The sequence below is a fragment of the Sapajus apella genome, unplaced genomic scaffold (genome assembly GCF_009761245.1).
Source record: "Sapajus apella isolate SASKATOON/1434 unplaced genomic scaffold, GSC_monkey_1.0 scaffold9, whole genome shotgun sequence".
NCBI classification, from domain to species: domain Eukaryota; kingdom Metazoa; phylum Chordata; class Mammalia; order Primates; family Cebidae; genus Sapajus; species Sapajus apella.
In genome coordinates, this window is record NW_022436949.1 from 44,014,235 (window position 1) to 44,040,362 (window position 26,128).

General features: G+C 43.2%; 1 protein-coding gene across 6 annotated transcripts in view; it reads left to right on the forward strand.

Annotated features, from left to right (window-relative positions):
* The window catches only part of FARP1 (FERM, ARH/RhoGEF and pleckstrin domain protein 1), a 319,198-nt gene that overhangs the window by 185,274 nt on the left and 107,796 nt on the right, over positions 1–26,128 (forward strand). For all 6 annotated transcript variants that reach the window (XR_004268890.1, XM_032277520.1, XM_032277519.1 and 3 more), the window contains exon 3: positions 24,786–24,890. Coding sequence is in view for 5 of the 6 variants with exons in the window: in XM_032277520.1 (XP_032133411.1) it covers positions 24,786–24,890 (105 nt within the window). In the remaining variant the exon portion in view is untranslated. The remainder of the gene's footprint in view (positions 1–24,785; positions 24,891–26,128) is intronic.

The following is a 26,128-nucleotide window of genomic DNA, read 5'->3' on the forward strand; positions in this document are numbered from 1 at the left end:
ATACCACACATCGTATATACCACACACACACATGCATGTCAGCCACATACTATATATACTACACACACCATATATACCACACATGCACACGTGTCAGCCACACACATACTGTATATACCACACATGTGCATGTTAGCCACACACAGATGATTTACCTAGAGATTCGTTTCTCCAGCCCTTTTGGCAGAATGGCTATTTGTCATCGGAGAGGGAGAAAAATGTTTGTATTTTAATAGGAAAAGTTTATGGTTGTGAATAAGCCCATGTTTGAAAAAACGGTAATACAGGTACAGATACATGGTTGCTGGCACTACACAATTGCAAGGCGTAATAGCAGTGGCTTCTGACATTAAACATTGCTTAAAATTACATGCCTTCTAGAAATGGGTATATTTGTCTCACTTTTAATTATCTATGGTGAAAGGATTTGTTGTTTACAGTCAATAAAATGATTGCTATATTATTTTAACACTTTTATGTGTATATATATATATTTTTTAATTGCATTTTATGTTCTGGGGTACACGTGAAGAACATGCAGGATTGTTGCATAGGTACACATATGGCAGTGTGGTTTGCTGTCTCCATGCCCATCACCTATATCTGGCATTTCTCCTCGTGTTATCCCTCCCCAACTCCCTACCCCCCACTGTCCCTCCCTCAGCCTCTCCTTACAGCCCTCAGTGTGTGATACTCCCCTCCCTGTGTCCATGTATTCTCATTGTTCAACACCTGCCTATGAATGAGAACATGCGGTGTTTGATTTTTTGTTCTTGTGTCAGTTTGCTGAGAATGATGGCTTCCAGGTTCATCCATGTCCCTACAAAGGACACGAATTCATCGTTTTTTTATGGCTGCATAGTATTCCATGGTGTAGGCATTTGGGTTGGCTCTAGGTCTTTGCTATTGTAAACAGTACTGCAATGAACATACATGTGCATGTGTCCTTATAATAGAACGATTTATAATCCTTTGGATATATACCCAGTAATGGGATTGCTGGGTCAAATGGTATTTCTGTTTCTAGGTCCTTGAGGAATCGCCACACTGTCTTCCACAATGGTTGAACTAATTTACACTCCCACCAATAGTGTAAAAGTGTTCCTGTTTCTCCGTTCCACATCCTCTCCTGCATCTGTTGTCTCCAGATTTTTTAATGATCACCATTCTAACTGGCGTGAGATGGTATCTTGTTTTTTTGGTTGGGAGTTAGGAGCAATTGCCAAGTGTATATTTATAATAAGATTTCAGGTTTGTTGCCGCAGTTTTGTTAATCTGTTTAATCCGGTGTGCCCAGGTAATGGAATCAGAAAGGCAACTAAATTTTATTTAAAATATGGTTCAGTTGGTCTCTATAATGAGAAATTCACATGGCTTTTTTTTTCTAATGAGTTTCCTGTTGGCTTCAGAGATGTGGTTATTTAAAATAGAAGTATTTATTTTTTTCCATTTGAGACTTCCATTATTATAAGATCAACAATACACTGATTTTGTGCCTGTTAAATATTTTTAACGTGCTCCTAACACATGAAAATATTACATACCTGTTTTGATCTCTATGTATTCTGTTCTTTCCGAGTTGTTTTATTTTAAGGGAAAATTCTTGAAGGCGACCTTTTAAGGTTTCTCTACTTGGCACATCTCTGGTCATTAACTTTTTACTTTTAAAGGAGACGAGAAAAACAGATTGTAAAAACAAAGAGTATATGTCTAGTTTATTTTGCTACTAGATTAGAAAAAAGTCTCCAATTCTTACATACCATTTGCAGTTAACCGTATTCAGTCTTTAGAGGAAAATGTCTCTTCCATTCCAGAATTCAAGCCCCATAATTTAGTCTTCCTGTTGAGAGTCAACAATTTCTTAAAGCCTATATAAGGACACTAACTTCAGAGCAATTAACTCAAGAGCCAGAATTGAATTTAGTCATTTTTATATTTGTAACTAATACATATTTTGGAGTTTTATCACAACTTGAACTGTGAGAAGTTGTACATAAATCGGGGTTTTATTACTTGATTAAATGCAAGAGGAAAATATTTTTTTAAGGTTTGACTAAAGAGTTAATAAGATAGTCCTTTATTTCATTTGTACATTGAAGTTTTGTATAATGGTGGCTTTGAAATGACTTCTCAATTCCAGGTGGCTCTTGATTTTCTTTGCGTTTTCGTTTGCGGCTTGGAAAGGAAAAGTTCACGTTACTCTCATCCTTCATCACCCGGTCTTTCATGATGGAAGCCTCATTTTCATGAGGAAATCTTGGCACGCCTACGCCAGCTTGTGTATTTTGGCAGTATGGAAAAGCGAAACACAGTTCCTGCTGCTCCTTGTATAAGATTGTTTTGTAGTGGATAACCTTGGCATTCAATGTTTTCACATTTAATGTATAACTGTCTGCAAGTGGTTACGAAGCTGAAATTGATGATCCATCAGTTCACTTTGAAGCGTGTGATGGAATCATGATTTGACATTTTCCGGAAAGAGTTCATTTTTTGCAGGGATGCCCTTAGCTTTTTTTCTCATGTCTTCAGAAGAAAAAAAAAATGGTTTACTATTTTCAGAAAAAAAAGGTGATGTACTCACTGGTCTATTTTCTATGCTCAAAATGTGTTGAGCACCCCTGGTGTGTGTTTCTGAGCCTCCTTGGCAGCTTCCGCCTTCACAACTGTTCTCTTTTCAAATTCCTCTCTTTTTCTCTTTCCCACTTGTGCTAGTAAAGACTCTTGGAAGCATCAGGCCCTGATGAGCTAGAGCTCATTCCAGGGGTCTGTGGTTGCTGTGCTTCCGACTTGAGCCATACAGCGAAGACTTTCTGACCTATTGGCCTCCATGGCCCATGGCTGCCTTCTGGACTATTATTTATGGTGGGCATTGAGGGATTCTGTTTGTTGGCCATACCTAAATGCTCTGTGTTTGGAGGCTTTAACACAATAGTTGAAAATTCTTGGCCAAATTGGATAGAGAATGTGAAATAGACACTGTAGAAGGATTTCAGGACACTCTGTTGTGAACCATGGGAATATAATGAAGATTTCCCAGACCAATTGGTAGGTAGTCCGTAAGGAAGACTTGTGGAAATAAACCTTGAATAATATGGTTTACGCATTTGATGCTGGAATAGAAGAATTTATTTTGTTTCTATGTTTCCACAGCCTATCTGTCTTTCTATGAGTATTTCTAGTTTTTACATCATTGGATTCATCTTTACACTCATCTTACTACTAACTTGGTTAATAAAACTATTGTGTTTTCCTTTTCTTTTTTCGTCTTTGTCACGGCTCTCTATCTCTTTTGTTCTGTTTCTGGTATCCGATTATCCGTATGACATTCCTGAAACTGCAGGCTCCTGCCTGACTCCCCAGCTTGCTGATTAAGTTTAGGTTAGGCTGATGATCTCAGGAGTAAACCATCTCACCAGCATTGGTCCAGTTCTTCACTGGTGAAGCAATGGTGACGTCTGGGTTGAGAGTCACAGACTGAAATCCGGGAGAAATGCTGGTCTTCCCTGTCTTGCTAATCTACCTTGCACTGGAACCCAGAATCAGGTTCCTAAATTTGAGATTACACAGTTGTGACACAAGGTATTGAGAAATCCGAGAGGCACATACTTCTCAAACACATACTCAAGATTCCTCAAGAATATCTATCACAATGTTTGTAGCTTGTCCAGTTTGATCTTCATGGAGCTATCATAAGAAAGTCTTTGAAGCGGCGGCCAGAGAAGAGACAAGGGCACGAGCATCGGATAGTTACAGCCGTGCCTTTCTTGGACGTGCAGAAAAGGTTCAGCATTAACCTAGATCGGAGGTGGACAATCCAAAGTGCTGAACAGCCCTACAAGTTTCCTGCTGGATGCCATGCTTTTGAAAAAAAATGGATAGAATGTGCACGTGGAATCGGTACAATCCAGGCAGAAAAAAAGTGCAAGATAGAATATGATGATTTCATAGAGTGTATACTTCGGGGGAAAACGATGAAACGTATGGATACCATCTGGAGGCAACAGGAAAAATTGATGAAGGAAGGGAAGTACACCCCTCCACCTCACCATATGCAGAAGGAAGGGGGAGCCTCAGCCCTGAGCAGATAACAGCTACTGATATCTGGAGGCCGATTTTCATGTTCTCTGTTCTCCACTGGGAAGGTTGTTTATGGAAAACCTCCTTGTCAAAATGTGTAAAAATAAAGTATTGTTCCATCCTAAAAAAAAAAAAAAGAAGGTCTTTGTGACTGAGGATTTGGTAAAATGCAGCATGACGGTGAGAGTTACATCTCCCGTTTAAAACAAAACAAAACCTGAAAGCACCGGGGCCTGAAAGCGGCACTGTGTTCCCCAGACCCTGCAGCAGCCACAGGGCATTTTAGCAGAGAAAACAAAGCTTGTTTTATAGCTGCTCTTCATAGCTCTCCCTGACAGGCAGAGAGGCACATTGAGTAAAAATGGAGCTGTTAACGATATAATAAATGCTTTTGAAATTTTCCTATTGGGTAATCCCTCAATAGCTGACTGCTTTGAAAAATGAATGAAAATCAAACATAAAGACACACATGGCTTCGTCTACTTGGTAATGAATCAACATATGCAAAAGGACATTCAGTTGCCTGTCTATAGTGTTTGGTTTCTGCTTTCTGTTTTTGTTCCAAGCAATTAATAAACCAGACTGGCCTATAACATCGTTCAGGAAACATTCTTTTTCACAGGCTTAGACTTGGAGATTTAGCCTTCACTGTTTTCTTTTCTTTTCTTGTTTTAGTTAAAAACAAACAAAAAACCCACATACATACAATTTACCACCTTCACTGTGGTTGAAGTATACGGTTCAGCAGCATTTCGTATTTTCACTTTGCTGCGAAACGGAGGTCCAGAACTTTCCTCCTGCAATTTGAAACCCTATTCCCACTCATCAGCTTCCCATCTCCCCCTCCCTTGGCCCCTGGCAATCACCACTCTGCTTCCTGTTTCTGTGAACCTGTTGCCTGATTTCTTTTACACAGTAGGGGTTCCTGCATCTCCTCTCCTGATTCACTGCAATTTGGACTAATGATGCCTTTAGGGAGCAGAGAACAATATGTAATTTTCACAGTGGTTTTGTAAAATAGAGTACCTGATATGTACCAACTAGGGTATGCAGCTCTAATAAACTTTTCTGCTGGCATCATTCTTTAAAATATGTGAAAGTCATCTCACATGGTGAAGGAGTTAGATGGTGAAGGCAGATCGAAGCTTTGAAAACTAGATCATTTTGCTGCCTGCATCAGCTAGCATTGAGTCTCAGCTGTCCAATTCCTGGGCAAACCTCTGAACTCTCTGCTTTTAGGGCATGTTTAATTTTGGATAGATGACAGATTCTTTGTTTCAAAAATGGGCTTATTGTCCTTTGGTATTTTAATTTGATTTGTTTAGAGCACTCACATAACTTTTTATAAATTTGGACCAAATGCATTTAATGAGTACATGCAATTGATAGAATACTGTCGCTCTGAATATCCCTAACTCTCTGTGGAAGGAGACACACTCCATCTTCATTTGTGTAAATTCCTTGCTGTAGGTCACCACTGTGGATTCACATTTCGAATACTGTCAAATCATAGAAGGCTTAAAAAATACTTGTTTTTAAAAATGGCTCTTATTGCTTGGCATTGTTTTTTCAGAAACCTCTCTGTTTTCCAAGATGGCTTTTATGTTACTAAATTATAGTTTATCATTTGGCGGGATTTTCTTTAAAATGTGTCATCTATACCCGTGTTTTTTTGTTATATATCTTACGTTTGCCTTCAGTTTTCAAAAAGCTAAATTTTTGCAGCAATGATGCCTACATGAAAGGGAATTACCATGAAAACGGTGCTTGTTGGAATGGTCTGCTTCAAGATAAGGCTTTATCACAAGGGGCTTAAACTGAGCAAAAAACTGAAAACCAGTACAGGTATGAGTTAACAATGGAATGTGCTAAATCCCAGGCTTCCTTCTCTTGGCCAGATTTTAAAACGGTCACATGAGAGCAGCAAGGGTAACTGGTGAGCCAGTTGAAAGGGAACCGAAGTTTCTGATCTCCTTCCCTCTTGTCCAGGGTAGGGGCGAGGGGGTACATTCCAAGACCCCAGTGATTGCCCAAAGCCATGGATAGTACCAGACCTGACTGCTGTCCATTGGGACACGTTTCTGTTGTCAGCTGAACAATGAGACAGTTTGCAAATTTGGAAAGGAGGCTTCTGTTTCTCATGAAGCGTTGCAGCCTGCAGAGCAGAGCGGGAATTCTGACGGGCTGGGAAGCCTGGCTTCAGGTCAGAAGCCAGAAACAGACACTTCCAAAGTGGAAAGAAGACAGAAATTTGTGCTGAATGAGGACGGGGTAATAGACATATTCAGTAAGCTGGAGGAGTCAGGAATATTCATGAGAGGAGAACCATGCCCACACAGCTGAGATTCCTGGGTCCCATGTTCAAAACACGGCAGTGTTAGCGTGATGGCGTGATGGCAGGGCAGAGTCTTCTGGCCTCCACTGTGGAAAGGTGAGCCGAGGATGTCCAGGCCCTCTGTGCACACCCCCGACAGGCTGGTGCGGCGCTGCTTCGGTGTTCCATTGAAATCACAAAAGGGGAGGGGTGGTGTCAGGCTGTTGGTTGAAGTCCCAGGTGGAATCTTTGGAAAGAGCTGGCGTTTGTTCGCCCTTAGGGAAGAAGCCTGTGGCCTTCAGCAAGGGTGGTGGCTGGGGGGCAGTGTAACAAGGCTCCTCTGACCTCCCATCCCCTCACAGCCAGAGACACAGCTTTAAGGTTACCCTGGGCTCCCCTTGGCCAAGAGAAGGTCTATTCGGTGGGTTGAGGGCCTTAGACTTTCTTGCTGTTCATGTCTTCAACAAATGTAATACCCCTGCCATCTTAACTAGGCATTTATCACACATTGTGGCCGTAGCTTTTGCAGTTTGAGGTCTCACAGCAAAACTAGCATGAATTTGTTTTTCCTTCTTCACAGTTTCCAGATGGAAGATTTATCCTTACTGCAGGTCTCAGCATCCTCAGCACGTGACTCTTCCTTTCCTCATTAAGTCAAGACCTTTTGCCTTTTCACTTAAAGGGAGCACCCTAAGGCTCGCTTTGACGTATCCCAGTTGCCAGCATCACTACTGTTTGGGGCCTTGCGGAAGTAAAACAGGGGAGACTTGAACCGGCACTGTGGCGTCTCAAAAGGCGACCTGCTCAGCCATGTGGCAGCCTGGATCTGCTGGGCGAAGGGAGGAGTTATGGCCAGGGTGGGACAGAGAGGATGGCGAGAGATTAACTCACTACTCAGAACAGCAGGAAATTCAGAACTTAGGGTTATTTCTGAAAATTTCTATTTAAAATTTTCAGACTGAGGTTGACCAAGGGTAACTGAAGCCACATGGAAAGCAAGACAGAGAATAAGGGAGGGGCCTCCTGAACTTCAGGAGCACGGAGTCCGGAAAAAGTTAACACATCAATGGAGTCATTTGTTTAATTTTTTCTTAAAAGCCACCTGCAGGATATTGTAGAAAGGGTGTGCTGCCAGTCACAGCTTGTGATGCGACTCGTTCACTCTGGAAGTTCAAACTCCCCCAGGTGTTTCTCTTCCTGCGTGACTGTCACGTGACTAGTTATGTTGTGCATTGTGGAAGTGAACACATTTCCCTATCAAAAAATGTCGTTCTCTATTTTCTCTGTTTCCTTTAAGCATTTTCATATAGTTGGCCTTTTGTTAGTGGTCAGCATTTATGGCTTTTTGCAGAAGGCATCTCTTTGAGCAACAATTTCTTGAAATAAAAAAATACATTCTCAGCTGGGCGCGATGGCTCGTGCCTGTAATCCCAACACTTTTGGAGGCTGAGCTGGATGGATCACCTGAGGTCAGGAGTTCGAGACCAGCCTGACCAATATGGTAAAACCCCGTCTCTACTAAAAATACAAAAGTTAGCTGAGCGTAGTGGTGTGCTCCTGTAGTCCCAGGTACTTGGGAGACTGAGGCAGAAGAATCACTTGAACCCGGAAGGCGGGGGTTGCAGTGAGCTGAAATTGCGCCAAGCCGAGATTGCACCACTGCACTCCAGCCTGGGCAGCAGAGTGAGACTCTGTCGCCCTGCCTCTGGCTCTAGCTCGTGCTCTTTCTCTCTCTCTCTCTCTCTGTCTCTCACTCAGTCTCTCTCTCTCTCTCTCTCTCTCTCTCTCTATATATATATATATATATATATATATATATATATATACACACACGTATGTATGTATCTACACACACACATACATATATCTACACACACACACACACACACACACACGCACACACATTTCTCTAATTGGCTTTAGAATCTTGACCCCAGCTTATAGTTGCTTTTGTTGAAGACTGTACTGTTATGGTCTCTTCATGGGAATTATGGTTTTAAAATTATCATTTTATTCATTCAGCAAATCTTTATCAGCACCTACTATATACTTCATGTTGTTCTAGTGAACAAAACAAGATCCCGTCTTGGGGGTGTGCCTTCCAGCGGAGAAAGACGGCAGTGTGTAAGGAACGTTAGAAAATGATGCTGTCTTTTGGGTGTTAGAAAGTGGTATGTGAAAATGAGAAATAAAAAGAAATAGAGCAGAATCAGGGATGGAGGTGTGGGGCAAATTGTCGTTTCCAGAGTACCCTTGGAATCACTGCCACAGTCGATCGGAATTAGTTCCTTAATTAAATCCTGGCCATCGATCAGCATCCCTTTCTATTGCATTTGGCAATGCTTACAGAACCTGGTAAACAAAGCCGGACCATCTTGTTTCCCAGAACTGTGGTTGATTAACACCTAAGGAACTGGTTGTCTGATACTCATATTTTTTAAAAATGTGTTTAGTGATTCAGAACTCTTTTAGTCCTTCTAGACTAAACTCAGCGTTGTTAGATGTGCTTCATGTACCTTTGTTATATACTTATTTGTAAGTTTCTTTTTTCTAAATCGAGAATCTGTGTTTGTACTTTGTCTTACTCTGGCAAGTGGAAGGGATGCCATCCGTAGTGAACCTGTATCATTTTTTGCTTCTTAGTGGTTTCCTCATTTGCGGATCATGCAGACCCCATTTCCCACGTTTTTCCTCTTCTAGTCAGTCTCTCATTCCCCAGCCACTCATCAGAAGATAGTGAAATATAAGGGAAAGTTTACGTTTTATTTTGCAGTGATTAACATACAGTGAGGTTTAAAAATAATGAAGGTGGAATTTTCATAGCTACCAAAAGTTGAAAATAACACAGAACGTATTTCAATGAAAAATGAAGCAAGGTGGGTAACTGATTTACTGAGTCCCTGCTGGATGGTAGTACTGGTGCTTAGTACTTTATGTATATTTCCTTCATTTAACTCTCACAACCGCTCTTTTAGGAAATGTTGTCTTTCCAGTGTTCAGATGGGAAAGCCAGTGCCGAGGCAGGCCAGGAGACCTGCCTGAGCCACATGTGAGTGTGTACTGCAGGCACATGCAGGCACGTGAGGCTCTCTAGGTATGGGGCCAGAGACATGTGAACCCCCGCCTTCCCCTATTCTGTGCTGTTCCCAAATACCTCCCATGGTTTTGTACCTAATAGTAATAGCTTCATCTGTTGAAAATGACATCAAAGTTCGGTTTCCCTCCGTCTTTCTTTGTAATGAAAATACATTTTATAGTGCTTGACTTTTCCACCCTCCCCACACCCACACCATTTACCAGTCCTTTTTGTAGATTGTCAGTATTTTCAGATATGCTTTCTTTCCATTTTTATGGTGGTAAAATATACATAACATAACTTTACCATTTTAACCATTCTGAGTGTAAGATTCAGCGGTATTAAGTACATTTATACTGTTGCTGAGCCATCCCCACCTCTCCAGAACTTTTTCATCTTCCCAAACTGAAACTCTGTCCCCATTAAACACTAACTCCCCACTCTCCGCTCCCCCCTCCCCACCCCCACCCCTAAGCACCATTCTCCTTTCTGTATCTATTGGATATGATTGTTGTACTTTTGTAATATACCTGTTTGTAAATTTATTTTCCATATTCTGAGCTTTCCAGCTCTTCAAAGGAGAATAAATACTAAGTATCCGGTTAGAACTCTGACCTCTTTGCAGAGCACAAACCTGGCGCTGAAGCGCCCTCTCCTCCCGCCCATTGGTTAACAGAATATTAAACCTGAAAAGTACATGTTAAAAAAAGAAGGAAAAGTAAAAAGTATGTGTTTGGGAAGTTTTCTGGAAACTAAAGAGCTAAGAATTCTTAAAGGATCTGGACAGCTGTGTTTTCATAGTTCAGTTTGATTCATGGATTTTTAATATAAAAGCCTTTGCATAAAAACATGAAAATCCCCTTCTCAGGAGTGAGAAAATGTTCCCTTTCTCCCAACTGACTATCTGAAAAAAAGGTTAAAAAATACATTCTATAGAAAGTGTCTGTAAACAGAATAATTTTTCTTTCATGTAAGATTGGTTTTTGAGGAAATGCTGTGTTTCAGAGTCAGGGTTGAAGAACTTTGCATATGATGGAAGATGAGAATGGAAACCACAGGTGTCATTTGGTGGTTTTGTTTTACAAAGTCTTCACCTTTCTCCTGAATCATGGGACCAAGTTCAACAAAATTTCTACTTTCTACCTTCCTTTGGAATAATAGTTTTGGAAGCCAAGTATTAGTATGTGATAGCAGGTGTGTTTTCTAAAGATTCAGGATCAGCGGGCTGCATGTACTTTTGTGGCTTCATTAGACCACTGAGCCCGAGGGAAAAAGTGCCGGTCTTACCAGGCACGAGGAAAAAGACCCATCTTTTGCTCTTGCTGGAAGTGGTGTCTTGCTTTCTACAAGCGGGCATCCTCTGCTTTATACTTGCCTTGTTCATTTTACATGTGATATTTTATTCTCTGCCTAATAGGTATTAAAGTATCAAAATGTCAAGCATGATTTTTTAATCTGGATAAATTTTAGAAGTTTTTATTCATCTACTTCTAAAAGGAATGAAAAGACAATGAATTGCTCAAGGTCAGGAGACGACAGACCTAGCACCATGAAGAACTGGATTCTCCCCTAAATGTTTTTATTTCTGTTGCTTGCTTCAAACCAGGTTTGTAAGAAAGCAGCAGAAATCCCCCACACGTCCACCTGTACGCACACGCACGTGCGCACGCACACACACACACACACTGCCTGTCTGTCTTTGCAGAGCCTTGGAATGAAAGAAGGAGGGAGCTATGTACTAATGACGCCATGGCTGTATCTTGCTCCATTACAGTGAGGGAGCTGAAAGGGCCTATTCTCTTCACGGCCTGGAGTCAGGGACTCTGAAACCTAATCTGAAGTGTGTTTAACGAGGGTTCTGAACGCTGGGACTTAGTGTCGAGGGGAACAAGGAGACAGTGTGTCCTCGGGGGTGGCATGGCCGCCCCTAGAGCCCCAGCAAGCAGGAAGAATCGCAGCATTTGTGGGCAGAATCGATGGGCAGGCCTAAACATTTAGCTACTTTGCCCCAGAATGAAAGCCTTGTTCAGCTCCCGAGGGTTTGGGTTTAAAGTTTTACTTCCTGTCAGTGGTGAGCACAGTTTCCTGACAAGGGTGCCATCCGGTCTGCTGTTCAGCTTTTGAGTCATTTAATTTTTCCTCCTCCAACCTTCTTCTCCTCCACATCATTGTCATTGTCATCACGAATACCCATTAGAGCTCGCCTAGGCTGGATGTCGTTCGAAGGGCATGGTGTATACTAAGTCGTTTAATCCTTAAAGTGACCCTACAGAATGGTTCAATCTTTAGGTCCATTTTATGTAAGAGGAAACTGAGGCACAAGAAGTAGCTTGCCTCCAGTGACTGTGACCTTGGGCACTCTGTTGTCCTCCCGCCTGGAATGTCCCAATAGTTAGAGCAGAGCTGAGGTGCAGGTGTGCAGGCGTATTGATCCTTTCTGCCTGTAGGGTAAACCCTCAGAGCCATTGCAACTGGTCTCAAGTGTCCAGATTTATTACAAATGTTATTGCTGATGTCTGGAAAGTGAAAAAGGTAGGAATGCCCTGTTCTGGCTTGTAATATACTTTTGATATGCACAGGAGACAGGAGGCCAGGGTCCCTCGCAAAGGGTCTAGCCTCAAGCCTGGACCCACAGCCCTAGAAGAGAAAAGGGATTCCTGTTTTCACTCCCTAGTGTTGCTTTTTGGCCCACCCCACCCCCCATCCTGTCCCCATATAAACCCCAGACCTCAGCTGGCAGAAGGACAAGCAGCTGAATGTTGTTGACAGGAGAAGAAGCAACTGAGCATCAGAGATTACACATAAATGCAGCTTAACTTCAGACATCACGACTTTGGAGAGGACCTGCTGGAGATGGCCTGGTTTCAGGCAAAGATCACCTTCTTTCTGCACCATCCCCTTTCCAGCTTCCCTTCTGCTGAGAGCCACTTCGACTGCTTAATAAAACCTCCACATTCACTATCCATTCTTATTCAGATGTTGAAACTCTGGATCTGTGGCTCTAAATGTCTTATATCTTCTCTTCTTTCTCATCTCTTCAAGTCTAGCTTCTAGGGGAGTTGTCAGCTTTATCTTTAAAGTCTTCTAGTGAAATTTTTATTTCTCTTATGTTACTTTTTTATTTCTAAGAGCTCTTTCTTGTTATTCAAATATTCCTTTTTATAACTTTCTGTGTTTTGCTTAAAGTTATAAACTCTTAGCTATCTGTGGGTACAAATTACAGTATTTCTAAAAGCTTTCCCCTATTCCTACATTATTGGAGGTACCTGGCATCTCCCATTTCCTTGGGGGCACTCTGCATAATGTGACCACCTCCTGGTGCTGACTCTTCCTCCTCTCCTCTGTAACTAGATTTCTCCTTTCTTGGTCACCTTTCACAATTTTCAGCAAATCTGTCACCTCCTGTCTCCTCTTTCATTTGCTCTGTTTTCCATGAATTTATTCCTTTTCCCCCTTTTAATTATTATTTTTAATTTTTTTTTGAGATGGGGTCTCACTTTGTCCAGGCTGGAGTGAGGTGGTATGATCATAGCACTGCAGCCTCCAGCTCCCAGACTCAGACGATCTTCCCACCCCAGCCCCTGCTAATTTTATTTTGCCCAACTAATTTTATTTTATTTTTGTAGAGATGGGGTCTCCTTATGTTTCCCAGGCTAGTCTCAAACTCCTGGCCTCAAGTGATCCTCCCACCTTGGCCTCCTAAAGTGCTGGGATTACAGGCGTGAGCCACCGGGCCTTTCCTTTTTAATTCTTTCACTGTTGTTGCAGTGAGCTTTCCGGATGCAATGGAGGTAAGCTCCTGTGTGTCATCTGCCACGTTTAGCCACAATCTGACATTTGTCTCCTGGTTTGTACTGAGCCCTGTCTGGCAGTGGCCTTGTGCTAATCTTTCTAGGAAAAACATGCATTTCTGGACAGATAAGCAAGTTCCTGTGGAATTTCTCAAACTGTGCTCTCATTGACAGATTTTCACATAAGCCTGGGAGTTAGGAAGGCCTGGGCTGAGGTAGAGGCTGTCGTGGGTGGGCAGCTGGGACTTGGCATGATTCTGGGCCTGGCATATGGCCCCTCCCGCCTCACCAGGCTGTAGGGGATGTCTCAAAAGAAAAAATACTTTGTAAAGAGAATTGAATATATTTCAATTGTGGAGTACAGTTCACACTTAGAGCAACAACAGTCAAAAGAAATGAATGCCTTTAGCAGTAAGAGAAATAGATCACCTCCCATAATGAGTCTACTATTTGCTGAGTATATTTGAAGATCCAGATAGAGAAATTTTGAAGGCCACGATTTTTATATGGTTGTAAATCCACTAACGGGTTATTACTTCACTGTAATCTGTTTATTCAGAAGGAAAACTGCACAGCCAACTGCATTGTTCCCGCACATCTGCGGCAAAGGAACAGGTGATGTCCCTAAGGCAGCTTTTACTTTCTAGGGCTGGCACGACAAAATACTGCAAACCAAGTGGCTGGCACCAGCAGAAATGTATTCTTTCACTGTTCTGGAGGCAAACGTCAGAGATGAAGGGTCATCAGGCTGCGCCTCCTTGGAGACTCTGCGTAGACTCCTTCCTGGCTTCTGGGGTGGCTGGCAGTCTCTGGTGTCCCTTGGTTCGTAGCTGCCTTCCTCCAGTCTCTGCGTGCGAATTAAAAAAAATTATAGAGATGGGGTTTCACTATATTGCCCAGGCTGGTCTTGAACTCCTAGGCTCAAGTGGTCCTCCCACCTTGGCCTCCCAAAGTGCTATAGTTATAGGTGTGAGCCACCGCACCCAGCCCAGGTTTGATATCTTTTACTGTGGATGCATCTCTGGCTTGATACTAGCCTCAGATGGAAATCAGAGTGAGAAACCCCAGAGCCAGCCACGCTGGCCTCAGAGGACCCTTGTGTCATTGATAGGATCTCATCCATGTCTCTGGCACTTGGCTACTCAAACCTGGACCTTGCCCCATCAGCAGCATTCTCTGGGAGCTTTTTAGAAACAGATTCGGGGACCTCTGGAATCACCATCTGCAGCTTATCAGGGTCCAAAGGAGACCCACAGGCACATTTCATTGGAAGAGTGTCATTCTCTGTCACTTCCAGCTGAATTCCAAGGCGACTACAGGCAGCGACCCTCTGGGGACTCTCCCGTGGGGACGTAGTCCTGTGGCATGCAGCTGTACTAACAGGCTCCACTCAGGAAGTTGCAGACACACACCTTTGGGGTTGGGAAGTGGGACCTCCTTCTAGTATCAACTCATCCCCTGTCATTCATTCTGTAAGTTTGCATTTCCCTTCACCGTCATGGTGGCAGCAATAATCATAGAGAATGTGTGTCATGGGCCAGGCTCTTTGCTAGGTACTTTGTGGTCATGGTTTCATTGAATTCTCACACCAGTCCTAAAAGGGAAATAATAATAGCATCAAATAGCATCTCTCACCCTTTCGTAACTCGTGTGCTGTGGGGAGTACAATTTAGTACTCCCCATCCCTAATTAATTTCTTGATGCCTTCCCCCAATGTGGCTGTATTTGGAGTAAGGAAGTACAGTAATAAAAGTAAAATGAGACCATGAGGATGGAGCTCTGATCTGATAGAACTAGTGACCTTGGAAGAAACGATACCAGGGAGCTCCTGCTTGCTGTCACTCACCCATGTGAGGGCACAATGAGAAGGTGGCTGTCTGCAAGCCAGGCAGGGAGCCCTCAGAGAACCAGATCAGCTTATACCTTGAGTGTAGACTTCACACTCTCCGGAAGTGTGAAAACATCAATTTCTGTTGTCTAACCCACCCAGTGCATTAGTGTTTGGTTATGTCCACCTGAGCAGACATAAGTCTTCATGTTCCCATCTGTGTTTACCTAGCCAACTCCTACTCATCCTTCAAGACCCATTCAGGTGGGCTGCTTCTAAAACACATTAGGTATTCCACTCTCAAAGAACTCCACCGTCAGGGAGAATAGCCTGTCGCTCTCTTCCCTGACCTTCTATGGCCTTTTGTTAGTTCCTCTAACGTGCCATTTACCATGTACTCCAATTTAGCAGGTTATTTGTGCACATCACCAACAGAATTAGTCCATTTTCACACTGCTAATAAAGACATACGAAAAAGAGGCTTAATGGACTCACAGTTCCACATGGCTGGGGAGGCCTCACAATCATAACAGAAGGCAACGGAGGAGCAAGTCATGTCTTACATGGATGGCAGCAGGCAAAGAGAGAGCTTGTGTAGAAAAACTTCTCCATATAAAACCATCAGATCTTGTGAGACTTACTATTGTGAGAACAGCATGGGAAAGACCTCCCATGATTCAGTCACTTCCCACAGGGTTCCTCCCACACACCTGGGAATTGTGGGAGCTACAATTCAAGATGAGATTTGGGGGAGGACACAGGCAAACCATATCACTGACCCAAAGAGAGACACCCATCTTGTTGCTTTTCTTTCTCTCTGCCTGGCATAGTGACCGCACACTGCAACTTGCTTGATAAATACACCCCAGCCTCCTCAAGCAGTCCTAGTTATCCATACCTCTGCCCGCCTGGTCAAAATCTGCCAAAGGGCCGTAAGAAAATCTGTGACCCTGTGATGCCCTAGGATGAGATGGGTCGAGGGTTAGTGAGTTACAGGATTTTGAACAATATTTAAAGGTATAAATGGTAGGGAGAAGAACACAAGGCCTTCGAGAGAAGCCATTCCCTTCTGCTGAGTGAGAGAATGCCTTGGTTGTCATGGTTACACTAAATCCCAAAACAGCACAAACAAAACACTTCTAGAAATGGCTCTCTGTAGCCCCAGCAGATGCAAACCTTGTAAACCTGGTCAAACATCCAATTCTGTCTATGAGATAATTTCCAGAAAGTAGTACGTTAGCTCTCTCAGGTAGGGAATTAATGGATTTAGATTATTTAATCCAGTAGGAAGAGGGAGAATATACTCCCAACCTATAGAAAGAATGGTGTCTTTATTCTTTTAGAAAACAAAAAATACTCCTGCTTAAAACTTTGTTATAGCAATAACCTGAAGGCGTGGAAATTTTTATTATTATTATTTTTTGAGATAGAGTCTTGCTGGAGTGCAGTGGCGGGATCTCATCTCACTGCAACTTCTGCCTCCTGGGTTCAAGCGATTCTCCTACCTCAGCCTCCCGAGTAGCTGGGACTACAGGTGCGTGCCACCATGCCCGGCTAATTTTTTGTGTGTTTTTAATAGACAGGGTTTCACCGTGTTGGCCAGGCTGGTCTCGAACTCCTGACCTCAGGTGATCCACCCAACTCGGCTTCCCAAAGTGCTAGGATTACAGGCGTGAGCCACCGCACCTGGCCTAGAAATGTTTTAAAGTCAAGATAAACTGAAGCAACTTTGAGTCACAATTTTTAATAGCTAGAAGCACTGTGTGAACGTGCGTGCTGTTTAGTATTCCGTGCGTACATGCCAGCCATTCCCTCAGAATGTAAACTTCCTCCTAAATTTAATTTTATAGGCTCCAATGAAAAGCCAGTTGAGGACAGAGAAGTCAACAGGGACACACAGCGTGGAGCCAGCCCACTGCTTTGTCACTAGATTAAAATTCAGCTGCCTTTTGGAGCATCATTAAAAGTAGCCAGTTTAAAAAAAAAAAAAAAAAAAAGGGACAAAAATTTGATTCCATAGTTTCAAGGTTTCAAGAATTCCTGGTTTGTTCAAAATAGAACATTATAATGACTATTTGGCCTCTTCGTTTTTTTTTTTTTTTTTTCCTTTTTTGAGACGGAATTTCACACTTGTTGCCTAGGCTGGAGTGCAATGGTGCGACCTCGGCTCACCGCAACCTCCGCCTCCTGGGTTCAAGCAATTCTCCTGCCTCAGGCTCCTGAGTAGCTGGGATTACTGGCATGTGCCGCCAGGCCTGGCTAATTTTGTACTTTTAATAGTGACAGGTTTCTGTATGTTGGCCAGGCTGGTCTCGAACTCCCGACCTCAGGTGATCCACTCTCCTCGGCCTCCCGAAGTGCTGGGATTACAGGCCACTGTGCTTGGCCCTGTTTGGCCTCTTGTAAGGAGATCACTTCAGGAATATTATGGTCGAGACTGGTAGTGAATGGGGTGGGATTCATGGTTTCTTAGAGCTGATGGGAGCCTTTCAGATCTGCCCCTACCCCCAGCACAAACCCTCAGGGACATCAAAAACATTCATCTGGGCCAGGTGCGGTGGCTGACACCTATAATCCTAGCACTTTGGGAGGCCGAGGCAGGATGATTGCCTGAGCTCCGGAGTTTGGGACCAGCCTGGGCAACATAGCAAGACCTCATCTCTACAAAAAATAAAAAAAATTAGCCAGATGTAGTGGTGTGCACCTGTAGTCCCAGCTCCTTGGGAGGCGGAGGTGGGAGGATCGCCTGAGATGGAGATTGCAGTGAGCTGCGGTGGTGCCACTGCACTCCAGCCAAGGTGACAGCAGTACACCTTCTCCAAAAAAAAAGTTTAAATAACAAAAATAATATTTTTTTTGAAAAACAACAAAATATTCATTTGACATCAGATCTCTTTCATATTAAACCATGACTCACATACAGGTTTTCAAATGATGCCTAGATAAGCGGGTTTTCTGTCCTCATGTATAATGGTCTGCGTAGGGGTGTGTGTGTGTGTGTGTGTGTGTGTGTGTGTGTGCGCGCGCGAGCATGCGTGTGTTGAAGTAAGTTAACCTTTAAGAAGTTACTTTTACTGATGAATTTTCCACAGGGTCTCTTTTCTTAGGTTCTGTCAGCTTAACCTGTGCTGCTTCTACCTTTTTCCCCACTCAAACTTTATTGATTTATTTACGGGTTTGTTTTTTTATTATTTTGTTTTTTTGTTTTTTTTTGAGATGGAGTCTTGCTCTGTCATCCAGACTGGAGTACAGTGGTGTGATCTCGGCTCACTGCAACCTCTGACTCCCTGATTCAAGCAATTCTCCTGCCTCAGCTTCCCGAGTAGCTGGGATTACAGGTGCCTGCCACCACGCCCAGCTAATTTCTGTCTTTTTAGTAGCGACAGGGTTTCACCGTGTTGGCCAGGATGGTCTCAATCTCTTGACCTCATGATCTGCCTGCCTCGGCCTCCTGAAGTTCTGGAATTACAGGCGTGAGCCACTGTAGCTGGCCCCACAGGTTTGGTTTTTTAGCAATAAAAGGCTAGTGGATTTGTGGCTCTGGATTCCCATCATCAGCTTTCAGTGCAAAGCCTGCCCCAAATGCCTAATTTGCCATTATTTCCAAAGATTTTCAGTTTATTCCTTTTTTGCCAGACATAAAAGAGCTCTTTGTGTGAAGAAATAGTAGCAAATATTTAGTGCATACACGTGGATTTTCACCCATTTTCCCCATGCGATAAGGTCTTACCCCCTAATATTTTTCTAAGATCTGATGTAAAGAAAATAGATTCTTTATTTTCTTATCTTTAAAAGTAGAGTTAAAACATTGTGTTGTGGATAACCGTTTTCAGTTGTTTATAGATATGACCATCATTCCTCAAGTACTTCTTCCCCCTTTCTGCATTTTTTAAATTGTGGTAAAACGGTAAAAAAAATTTACCATTTTTACCTGTGCAGTTCAGGGCCATTAAGTGCGTTCACATTGTTGCGCAATTATCACCACCATCCATCCCCAGAACTCTTCTGAGCTTGCGAAACTGAAGCTCTGATTCTGTTAATCACCATCTCCCCATTCCCCCTCCCCAAAGCCCCTGGCAACCCCCATTCCACTTTCTGTCTCTATGAATTTGCCTACTCTAGGTACCTCATTTAAGTGGAATCATATAATATTTGTCCTTTGATGACTGGCTTATTTCAATTAGAATAGTGTCTGTAAGTTTCATTCGTGATATACCCTGTTCCTGAGCCTCCTTCCTTTTGAAGGCTGAATCCGCTGTGTGTAATCATCCTCCACATACTGATCCATTCATTTTTCAGTGGACACTTGGGTTGCTTCTAGGTTTTGGCTCTTGTGAACAATTCTTCTGTGAATGTGGATGTACAAGACCCTGCTTTCAGTTATTTTCGTTGTATACCCAGAAGTGGGATTGCTGCATCCTAGGATAAGACTTTTTTTGTTATTTAGAAAAACTGCCATACTGTTTTTCCCTAGTGGCTGCACCATTTTGTATTCTGGAATGTGACATGGAACAGAATTACTTTCAGAATGAGGTTCAAAAACTCACGGGCAGTAACTACAGAGAAATTATGCTGCAGGCTGATGAAGTAAACTTACTATAGGAAAAAAGAGTCATTTTCTTAGTGAAATACAAGCTCTTTCTCTGCCCGTCTTCTCTGAGAAGCTTCCTCAGAAGCAGACTTTAACCGGTGTGCATTGACACACTTAAATAGTTCAGTACCAAATCCTAAAAGAAAGAGAGAGGAAGTCCTTGACTATTAGGGTATCTTTATGTCTGGAGGCCCTTTAGCCTTAGCTGCCTGGTGCTCTGTTATTGCAGAGGCCATGTAGCACATTGGCATTCGTGCATTCTCACAGTGCTACGAAGAACTACCTGAGATTGGGTAATTTATGAAGAAAGGTTTACTTGACTCACAGTTCCACAGGCTGTACAGGAAGCCTGACTGGGAGGCCTCAGGAAACTTACAGCCTTGGCAGAAGATGAAGGAAGATAAGCATGTTTTACCATGGAGGACCAGGAGAGAGAGGAAGAACAAAGGCAGAGTTGCCACACACTTTTAAACCATCAAATCTCATGAGAACTCCTCACTGTCCGGAGAACAGCAAGGGGGAGATCTGCCTTCATGATCTAGTTACCTCCCACCAGGTCCCTCCCCAACATTGGGAATTACAATTCAACATGAGATCTGGGTGGGGACACAGAGCCAAACCATATCACCATTGTAGAGCCATTTACCCATGCCATTGTCATGTATTGGGTGCGTTTAAACCCTTGTAGATTTCAGTGATGTTACATATGGAGTTTCCTTACAACCATAGATAGAGCCAGCATTCACAGGGGAATTCGTAGAATGCTTTATGGACATCTCTTTTACAGATGAATTTTAGAAGCTATAAAGATGTTATTGAAACTATAAGTTGACATTGCCCTATAAAAATTTTGTTGCCGCAGAAAAGTCATTTTCTATAAACATTTCTATAAAATGATAAATTTTAACAAAAAATTTAAGGATCAATTTGTCATTTATTAGCTAGATCGTAAGTCTCTGCTGCAAACCCGACACTGCAGGTAGTTAATCGTCATTGCTTCACTTGTCTCTGACAGAACCTAAGGAGTGTGCAATGCTGGGGCGAGGCTGCAGGTTCTAGGACTCAACACACCCTCATCTTATCACCAAAATGTGCTCCGTACATTCACAGAAACCTCTGCTGACTCCGTGAAGTACCCAGTGTAGATGCAAACTCTCCCTCTCCTCTCTTCTAAAGCGCTCACTTTAATGCCACGTCCATAAAGACATTCATTGTGTATTAGTTTTTGTTTTGTTTTACTTTTTGAGATTTCTAGTGTTGAATTGTTAAGTCTCATTTCCCAGACTCTGTAAATCTAGATGAAGTTATCAAATTCCCTTAGTTCCAGGAATTCTTTGGGAAATGTGAGTGCTTGCCAGCTGGTCAGATAATTGGTGGTTTATTTTCATCACAAATAGGAAATGTCAAGAGTTGTGAGAAAGAAGGTTGTGAAACTGGAATGTGTTCTTCCTTTAAAAGAAAATCTGAGAGTATGGGAATTCTTCCACAAGTTCTTATCCTTTGGCCCATTTTCATAATGTTCTTTTTTCCAGGCTGGAGTATAGTGGCTCACTGCAAACTCCGCCTCCCTGGTTCAAGCTATTCTCCTGTCTCAGCCTCCTGGCAGCTGGGATTACAGGCGCGCAGCACTACACCCGGCTAATTTTTGTATTTTTAGTAGAGTTGGGGTTTCACCATGTTGGCCAGGCTGGTCTCGAACTCCTGACCTCAAATGATCCACCCACCTTGGCCTCGGAAAGTGCTGGGAATACAGGCGTGAGCCACCACCTGGTCTATAATGTTCTTATTAATGTCTACAGATTTTACTGGAGTGAGAGGTGGACCCAGAATTAGTTGCTGATCGCAAGTTAACCATGCAGCTCTTGGCAGCTAGTATGGGGACTCAAACCCAAGATCAGGGACTGGAATAGAGCAGGGCATTGCTCCCTTCCTTGACCTGGGTGGGAAATGCTACTCTGACCCTGTACGTCGGAAACAGGGCACATTGCTGTAGCAAAATAAGATTGGTGGAAAATAAGACTGGTGACCAGTGATCCATTCTGCTCTCCTGAGCTGTTTCCTCTGGATATCCATGCCTGGAGAATAGGAGAGCTTGTCCGGAAAGAAGAGGGTTCCACGTAATCACATGTGACTCCTGACATTCATGCAGGTGGCATGACTCTGCCAGTGATCCTTGGACCAGGCATGTCAGATCTGGAGAGTTTGGAATCATCCGTAGAGAATATGCATCTCCTGGATTGCAGTGAGGGCAAGTGTGGGGGAGTAAAGTGGCATCTGTTTAAAAAAAACAAAACCCAAAATGTGCTTAATGTTGAACACCAAGCAGCATCTTTCTTGACTCCTCTGTTCATGCTGGTCCAGGCTCATGGACGCGCCCATCCGTGTCCTCAGCAGGCTTTGACTCCTGCTGTCGCTCAGTCTCCTGGGTTACTGACTGGTTCCTAAAATGCTCTGCTTGTCTCAGGGAAGAGGGTAGAAGTATAAAACAAGTAACTGAATGGCCGTGTTTTGGAAGCATCTGTTTCCCAAGATTTGATCTATATGGTGGAATTGATCCATTTTACTATCAGTCTCTGATTCTGAGCTCTTCAGGGTAGAACTTGAGTTCTATATATAATATTCCCTTTCCCTGTAGATCCAGTGTCTAGAAAATTCATGAATAGTATTGCTTTCAGCAGACATTGATTGATTGCCAGGTGCTGTGCTAGGCAATAAGAATACAGAGATGAAAAAGTGGCCTGAAATTAATTGGGGACATAGACACATAGTTACTAAACCATCTGTAATACAGTGGAATGGATAACTGTTATTGAGTTGTTCATTCATTTCAACAAAATCGGTTGGCAGTTAGGCATTGTGATACAGAGATGAAAAAAATACACGCTTTCCCTTCAATCTTCGTATAGTCTCGTTGAGATAGAGCAGGGTGCTACTGGAATGTAGAGAAGGAAACCATCCATGTCATATTTGTGGAGAAGGAGAGAGGCACAGGGACAGGGCTTTGACTGTCACAAAGAAAGGCCTGGGGTCATGAGTTGAAAAGTTAACATTCACAGAAAACCTGTCCACAAATATTTATAACAGTTGTATTCATAATTGCCAAAACTGGAAGCAACCAAAATGTCCTTCAGTAGATGAATGAACTGTATTATATCCAGACAGTGGGATGTTATTCCACAGTAAAAATAAATAAGCTGGCCAGGCGTGGTGGCTCACGCCTGTAATCCCAGCACTTTGGGAGGCCGAGGTGGGTGGATCACCTGAGGTCAGGAGTTCAAGACCAGCCTGGCCAACATGATGAAACCCCATCTCTACTAAAAATACAAAAAATTAGCCAGGCGTGATGGTGGGTGCCTGTAATCCCAGCTACTTGGGAGGCCGAGGCAGGAGAATTGCTTGAGCCCAGGAGGTGGAGGCTGCAGTGAACTTAGATTGTGCCATTGTACTCCAGCCTGGGCGACAAAAGCAAGACTCATGAATGAATGAATGAATGAATGAATGAATGAATGAATAAATGAATGAATGAGCAAGCAAGCTAGCTAGCTAAACTCTTCAGGGTAGAACTTGAGTTCTTATATATAATATTCCCTTTCCCTGTAGATGCAGTGTATAGCAAATTCATGAATAGTATTGATTTCAGCAGACATTGATGATTGCCAGGTGCTGTGCTAGGCAATAAGAATACAGAGATGAAAAAGTGGCCTGAAATTAATTGGGGACATAGACACATAGATACTAAATCATCTGTAATATAGTGCAATCGATAACTCAGTAGCTAGCTAGCTACCGAGCCGTAAAAAGACATGGAGAGGGCCAGACATGATGGCTCAGACCTATAATCCCAGCACTTTGGGAGGCCGAGGTGGGCAGATCACCTGAGATCAGGAGTTGGAGACCAGCCTGGCCAACATGGTGAAACCCCGTCTCTACTAAAAATACAAAAAAATTAGCTGGGGTGCCTATAATCCCAGCTACTCGGCAGGCTGAGGGAGGAGAATTGCTTGAGCCTGGAAGGCGGAGGCTATAGTCAGCTGAGATCGTGCCATTGCACTCCAGCTTGGGTGACAAAAGCATGACTCTGTCTCAATAAATAAATAAGCAAGCTACTGAGCCATAAAAAGACACGGAGGGGGCCAGGCACAGTGGCTCACATCTGTAATTCCAGTACTTTCGGAGGCTGAGGCAGGCAGATCACCTGAGTTTGGGAGTTTGAGACCAGTCTGGCCAACATGGAGAAACCTCATTGCTACTAAAAATACAAAATTGGCCAGGCATGGTGGCGCATGCCTGTAATTCCAGCTACTTGGGAGGCTGAGGCAGGAGAATTGCTTGAACCCAGTAGGCAGAGGTTGCAGTGAGCTGAGATCGTTCAGTTGCACTCCAGCCTGGTCAACAAGATCAAAACTCCATCTCAAAAAAAAAAAAGACATGGAGGGACTTTATATGCATATTTCTGAATGAAAGAAGGCAGTCCACAAAGGCTACATACTATAAGAGTCCAGCTAGATGACATTCTGGAAAAGACAAACTATAGAGACAGTAAGATCAGTGGTCACCAGAGATGAGGGGGAGGAAGGGATGAACAGCTGGAAAACAGGATTTTGAGGGTGAAACTCATATAATGCAGTGAAACTATTTTGTATGATACTGTGATGCAGACAGGTCACAACACTTGTCATAGCACTTTACAGCACACAGAGCAGGCTTATGTGAGTTATGGAGGGCGAGTGATGATACTGTGTCAACATTGGCCCCGCTGTGGTAGCAAGTCTCTACCACTAATGTTAATAATGGTTACACTGTGTGGTGGGAAGAACTTCTTTTTGCAAACCTAAAACTACTCTGAAAAGATAGTCGATTAATTGAAAAAGTGGGGAGGAGTGATATTGGAGTGGGAAGAAAATGCTAAGAGATTTGCATCCAGTTTGGGGAAAAGCAGGCACAGAGGTGTAGATGGGGCTGGCTGGTGTTCCTGGTGTCATGGTGGCGGGTGGTGGCAAGCTGTGAAGGACCCGTAGACTTGGGAATCCAGCGGTTTCCCGCAGCAAGCTGTGGTTTGTTTTCATCCCTGCCTGCCTCAGGGTTAACCCTGTTGTTTCTGCCCGCAGCAAAGAGCTCCTGGGAAGGTGCTGCTGGATGCCGTTTGCAGCCACCTCAACCTCGTGGAAGGTGACTATTTTGGCCTCGAGTTTCCTGATCACAAAAAGATCACGGTAGGTGATGTCAACTTAATGTTGCTATTTTACTGTCTGTTCATCATGGTGGGGGGATGGGCAGGGCAGTGAAATAATTGGTGCTTTTCTGTGGTCATGCAGAAATAGAGGGAAAAACACCAGAAAGCCCTCATTAATGTGTTTTGTAATAAAAATATTCATGTATATGATTAGCAAGTCCAAAGCTGGCACACAGTGATCACTGCCCTCCCACCTCTGCCTCCAGAAGCTAATACCTTGTGAATATACATATCCTTGAGTATATTTCTGATAAATTCTGTGTAGATGCATATGCAAACATATATCTTTGAAATACACATATGTGAGGAAATACTATTGCCCTCTGCTTTCCCTCCCTGCTGCAGGGAAATCTTTCCTTTTCAGCACGTGGAGTCCATTTCCTTCTTTTTCATGGCTGTACGCCATTCCACCAAAGAGGTATGTGTAATTTACAACTTCCATTGTAAATGATGGAATACTTGGCTTTTGTCGGTATTTTGCTATTACCAATGTTGCCCCAGTGAACTGAGTACTACGTTTCTGTTTGTGCTCGTAGCCAGGTGTTCAGTTGTTCAAATCCAGTGGTGCCGAATTAGCCAATCATTGGGTCCAACCATTTTAAAGTTGTTAAATATGTCAGAGTTTTCTGGAAAAAGATTTCACCAAAATTGAATTCAAAAGGTAGAGCATAGCTTCCTGGTATTTTTTTTTTTTTTTAAATATTTTTGGGTTGATGGTGCTTACTTAATCCTATATGAGTCTACCCTTTTTTTTTTTTTTCCTTTTTGGAGACGGAGTTTTGCTCTTGTTGTCCAGGCTGGAGTGTAGTGGTGCAGTCTCAGCTCACTGCAACCTCCATCTCCCAGGTTCAAGCGATTCTCCTGCCTCAGTCTCCAGAGCAGCTGGGATTACAGGTGCCCACCACCACACCAGGCTAATTTTGTACTTTTAGTAGAGATGGACTTTCTCCATATTGGCCAGGTTGGTCTCAAACTCCCAACCTCAGGGTGTCCGCCCGCCTCGGCCTCCCAGAGTGCTGGGATTACAGGTGTGAGCCACCGCGCATGGCCTGAGTCTACCTTTTATTAAGCACCTTTTGGGGCTATACGTTCATTGGCTATGTTTTTATTCTTTGGTTCTATGCATGCTGAGTTCCTGGAACTTCTACTGGTCCCTGCACAGCAGATTCAATAGTGAGTGAGACACAGGGAATTTATGATCCAGGTGGGGGGCCCTGC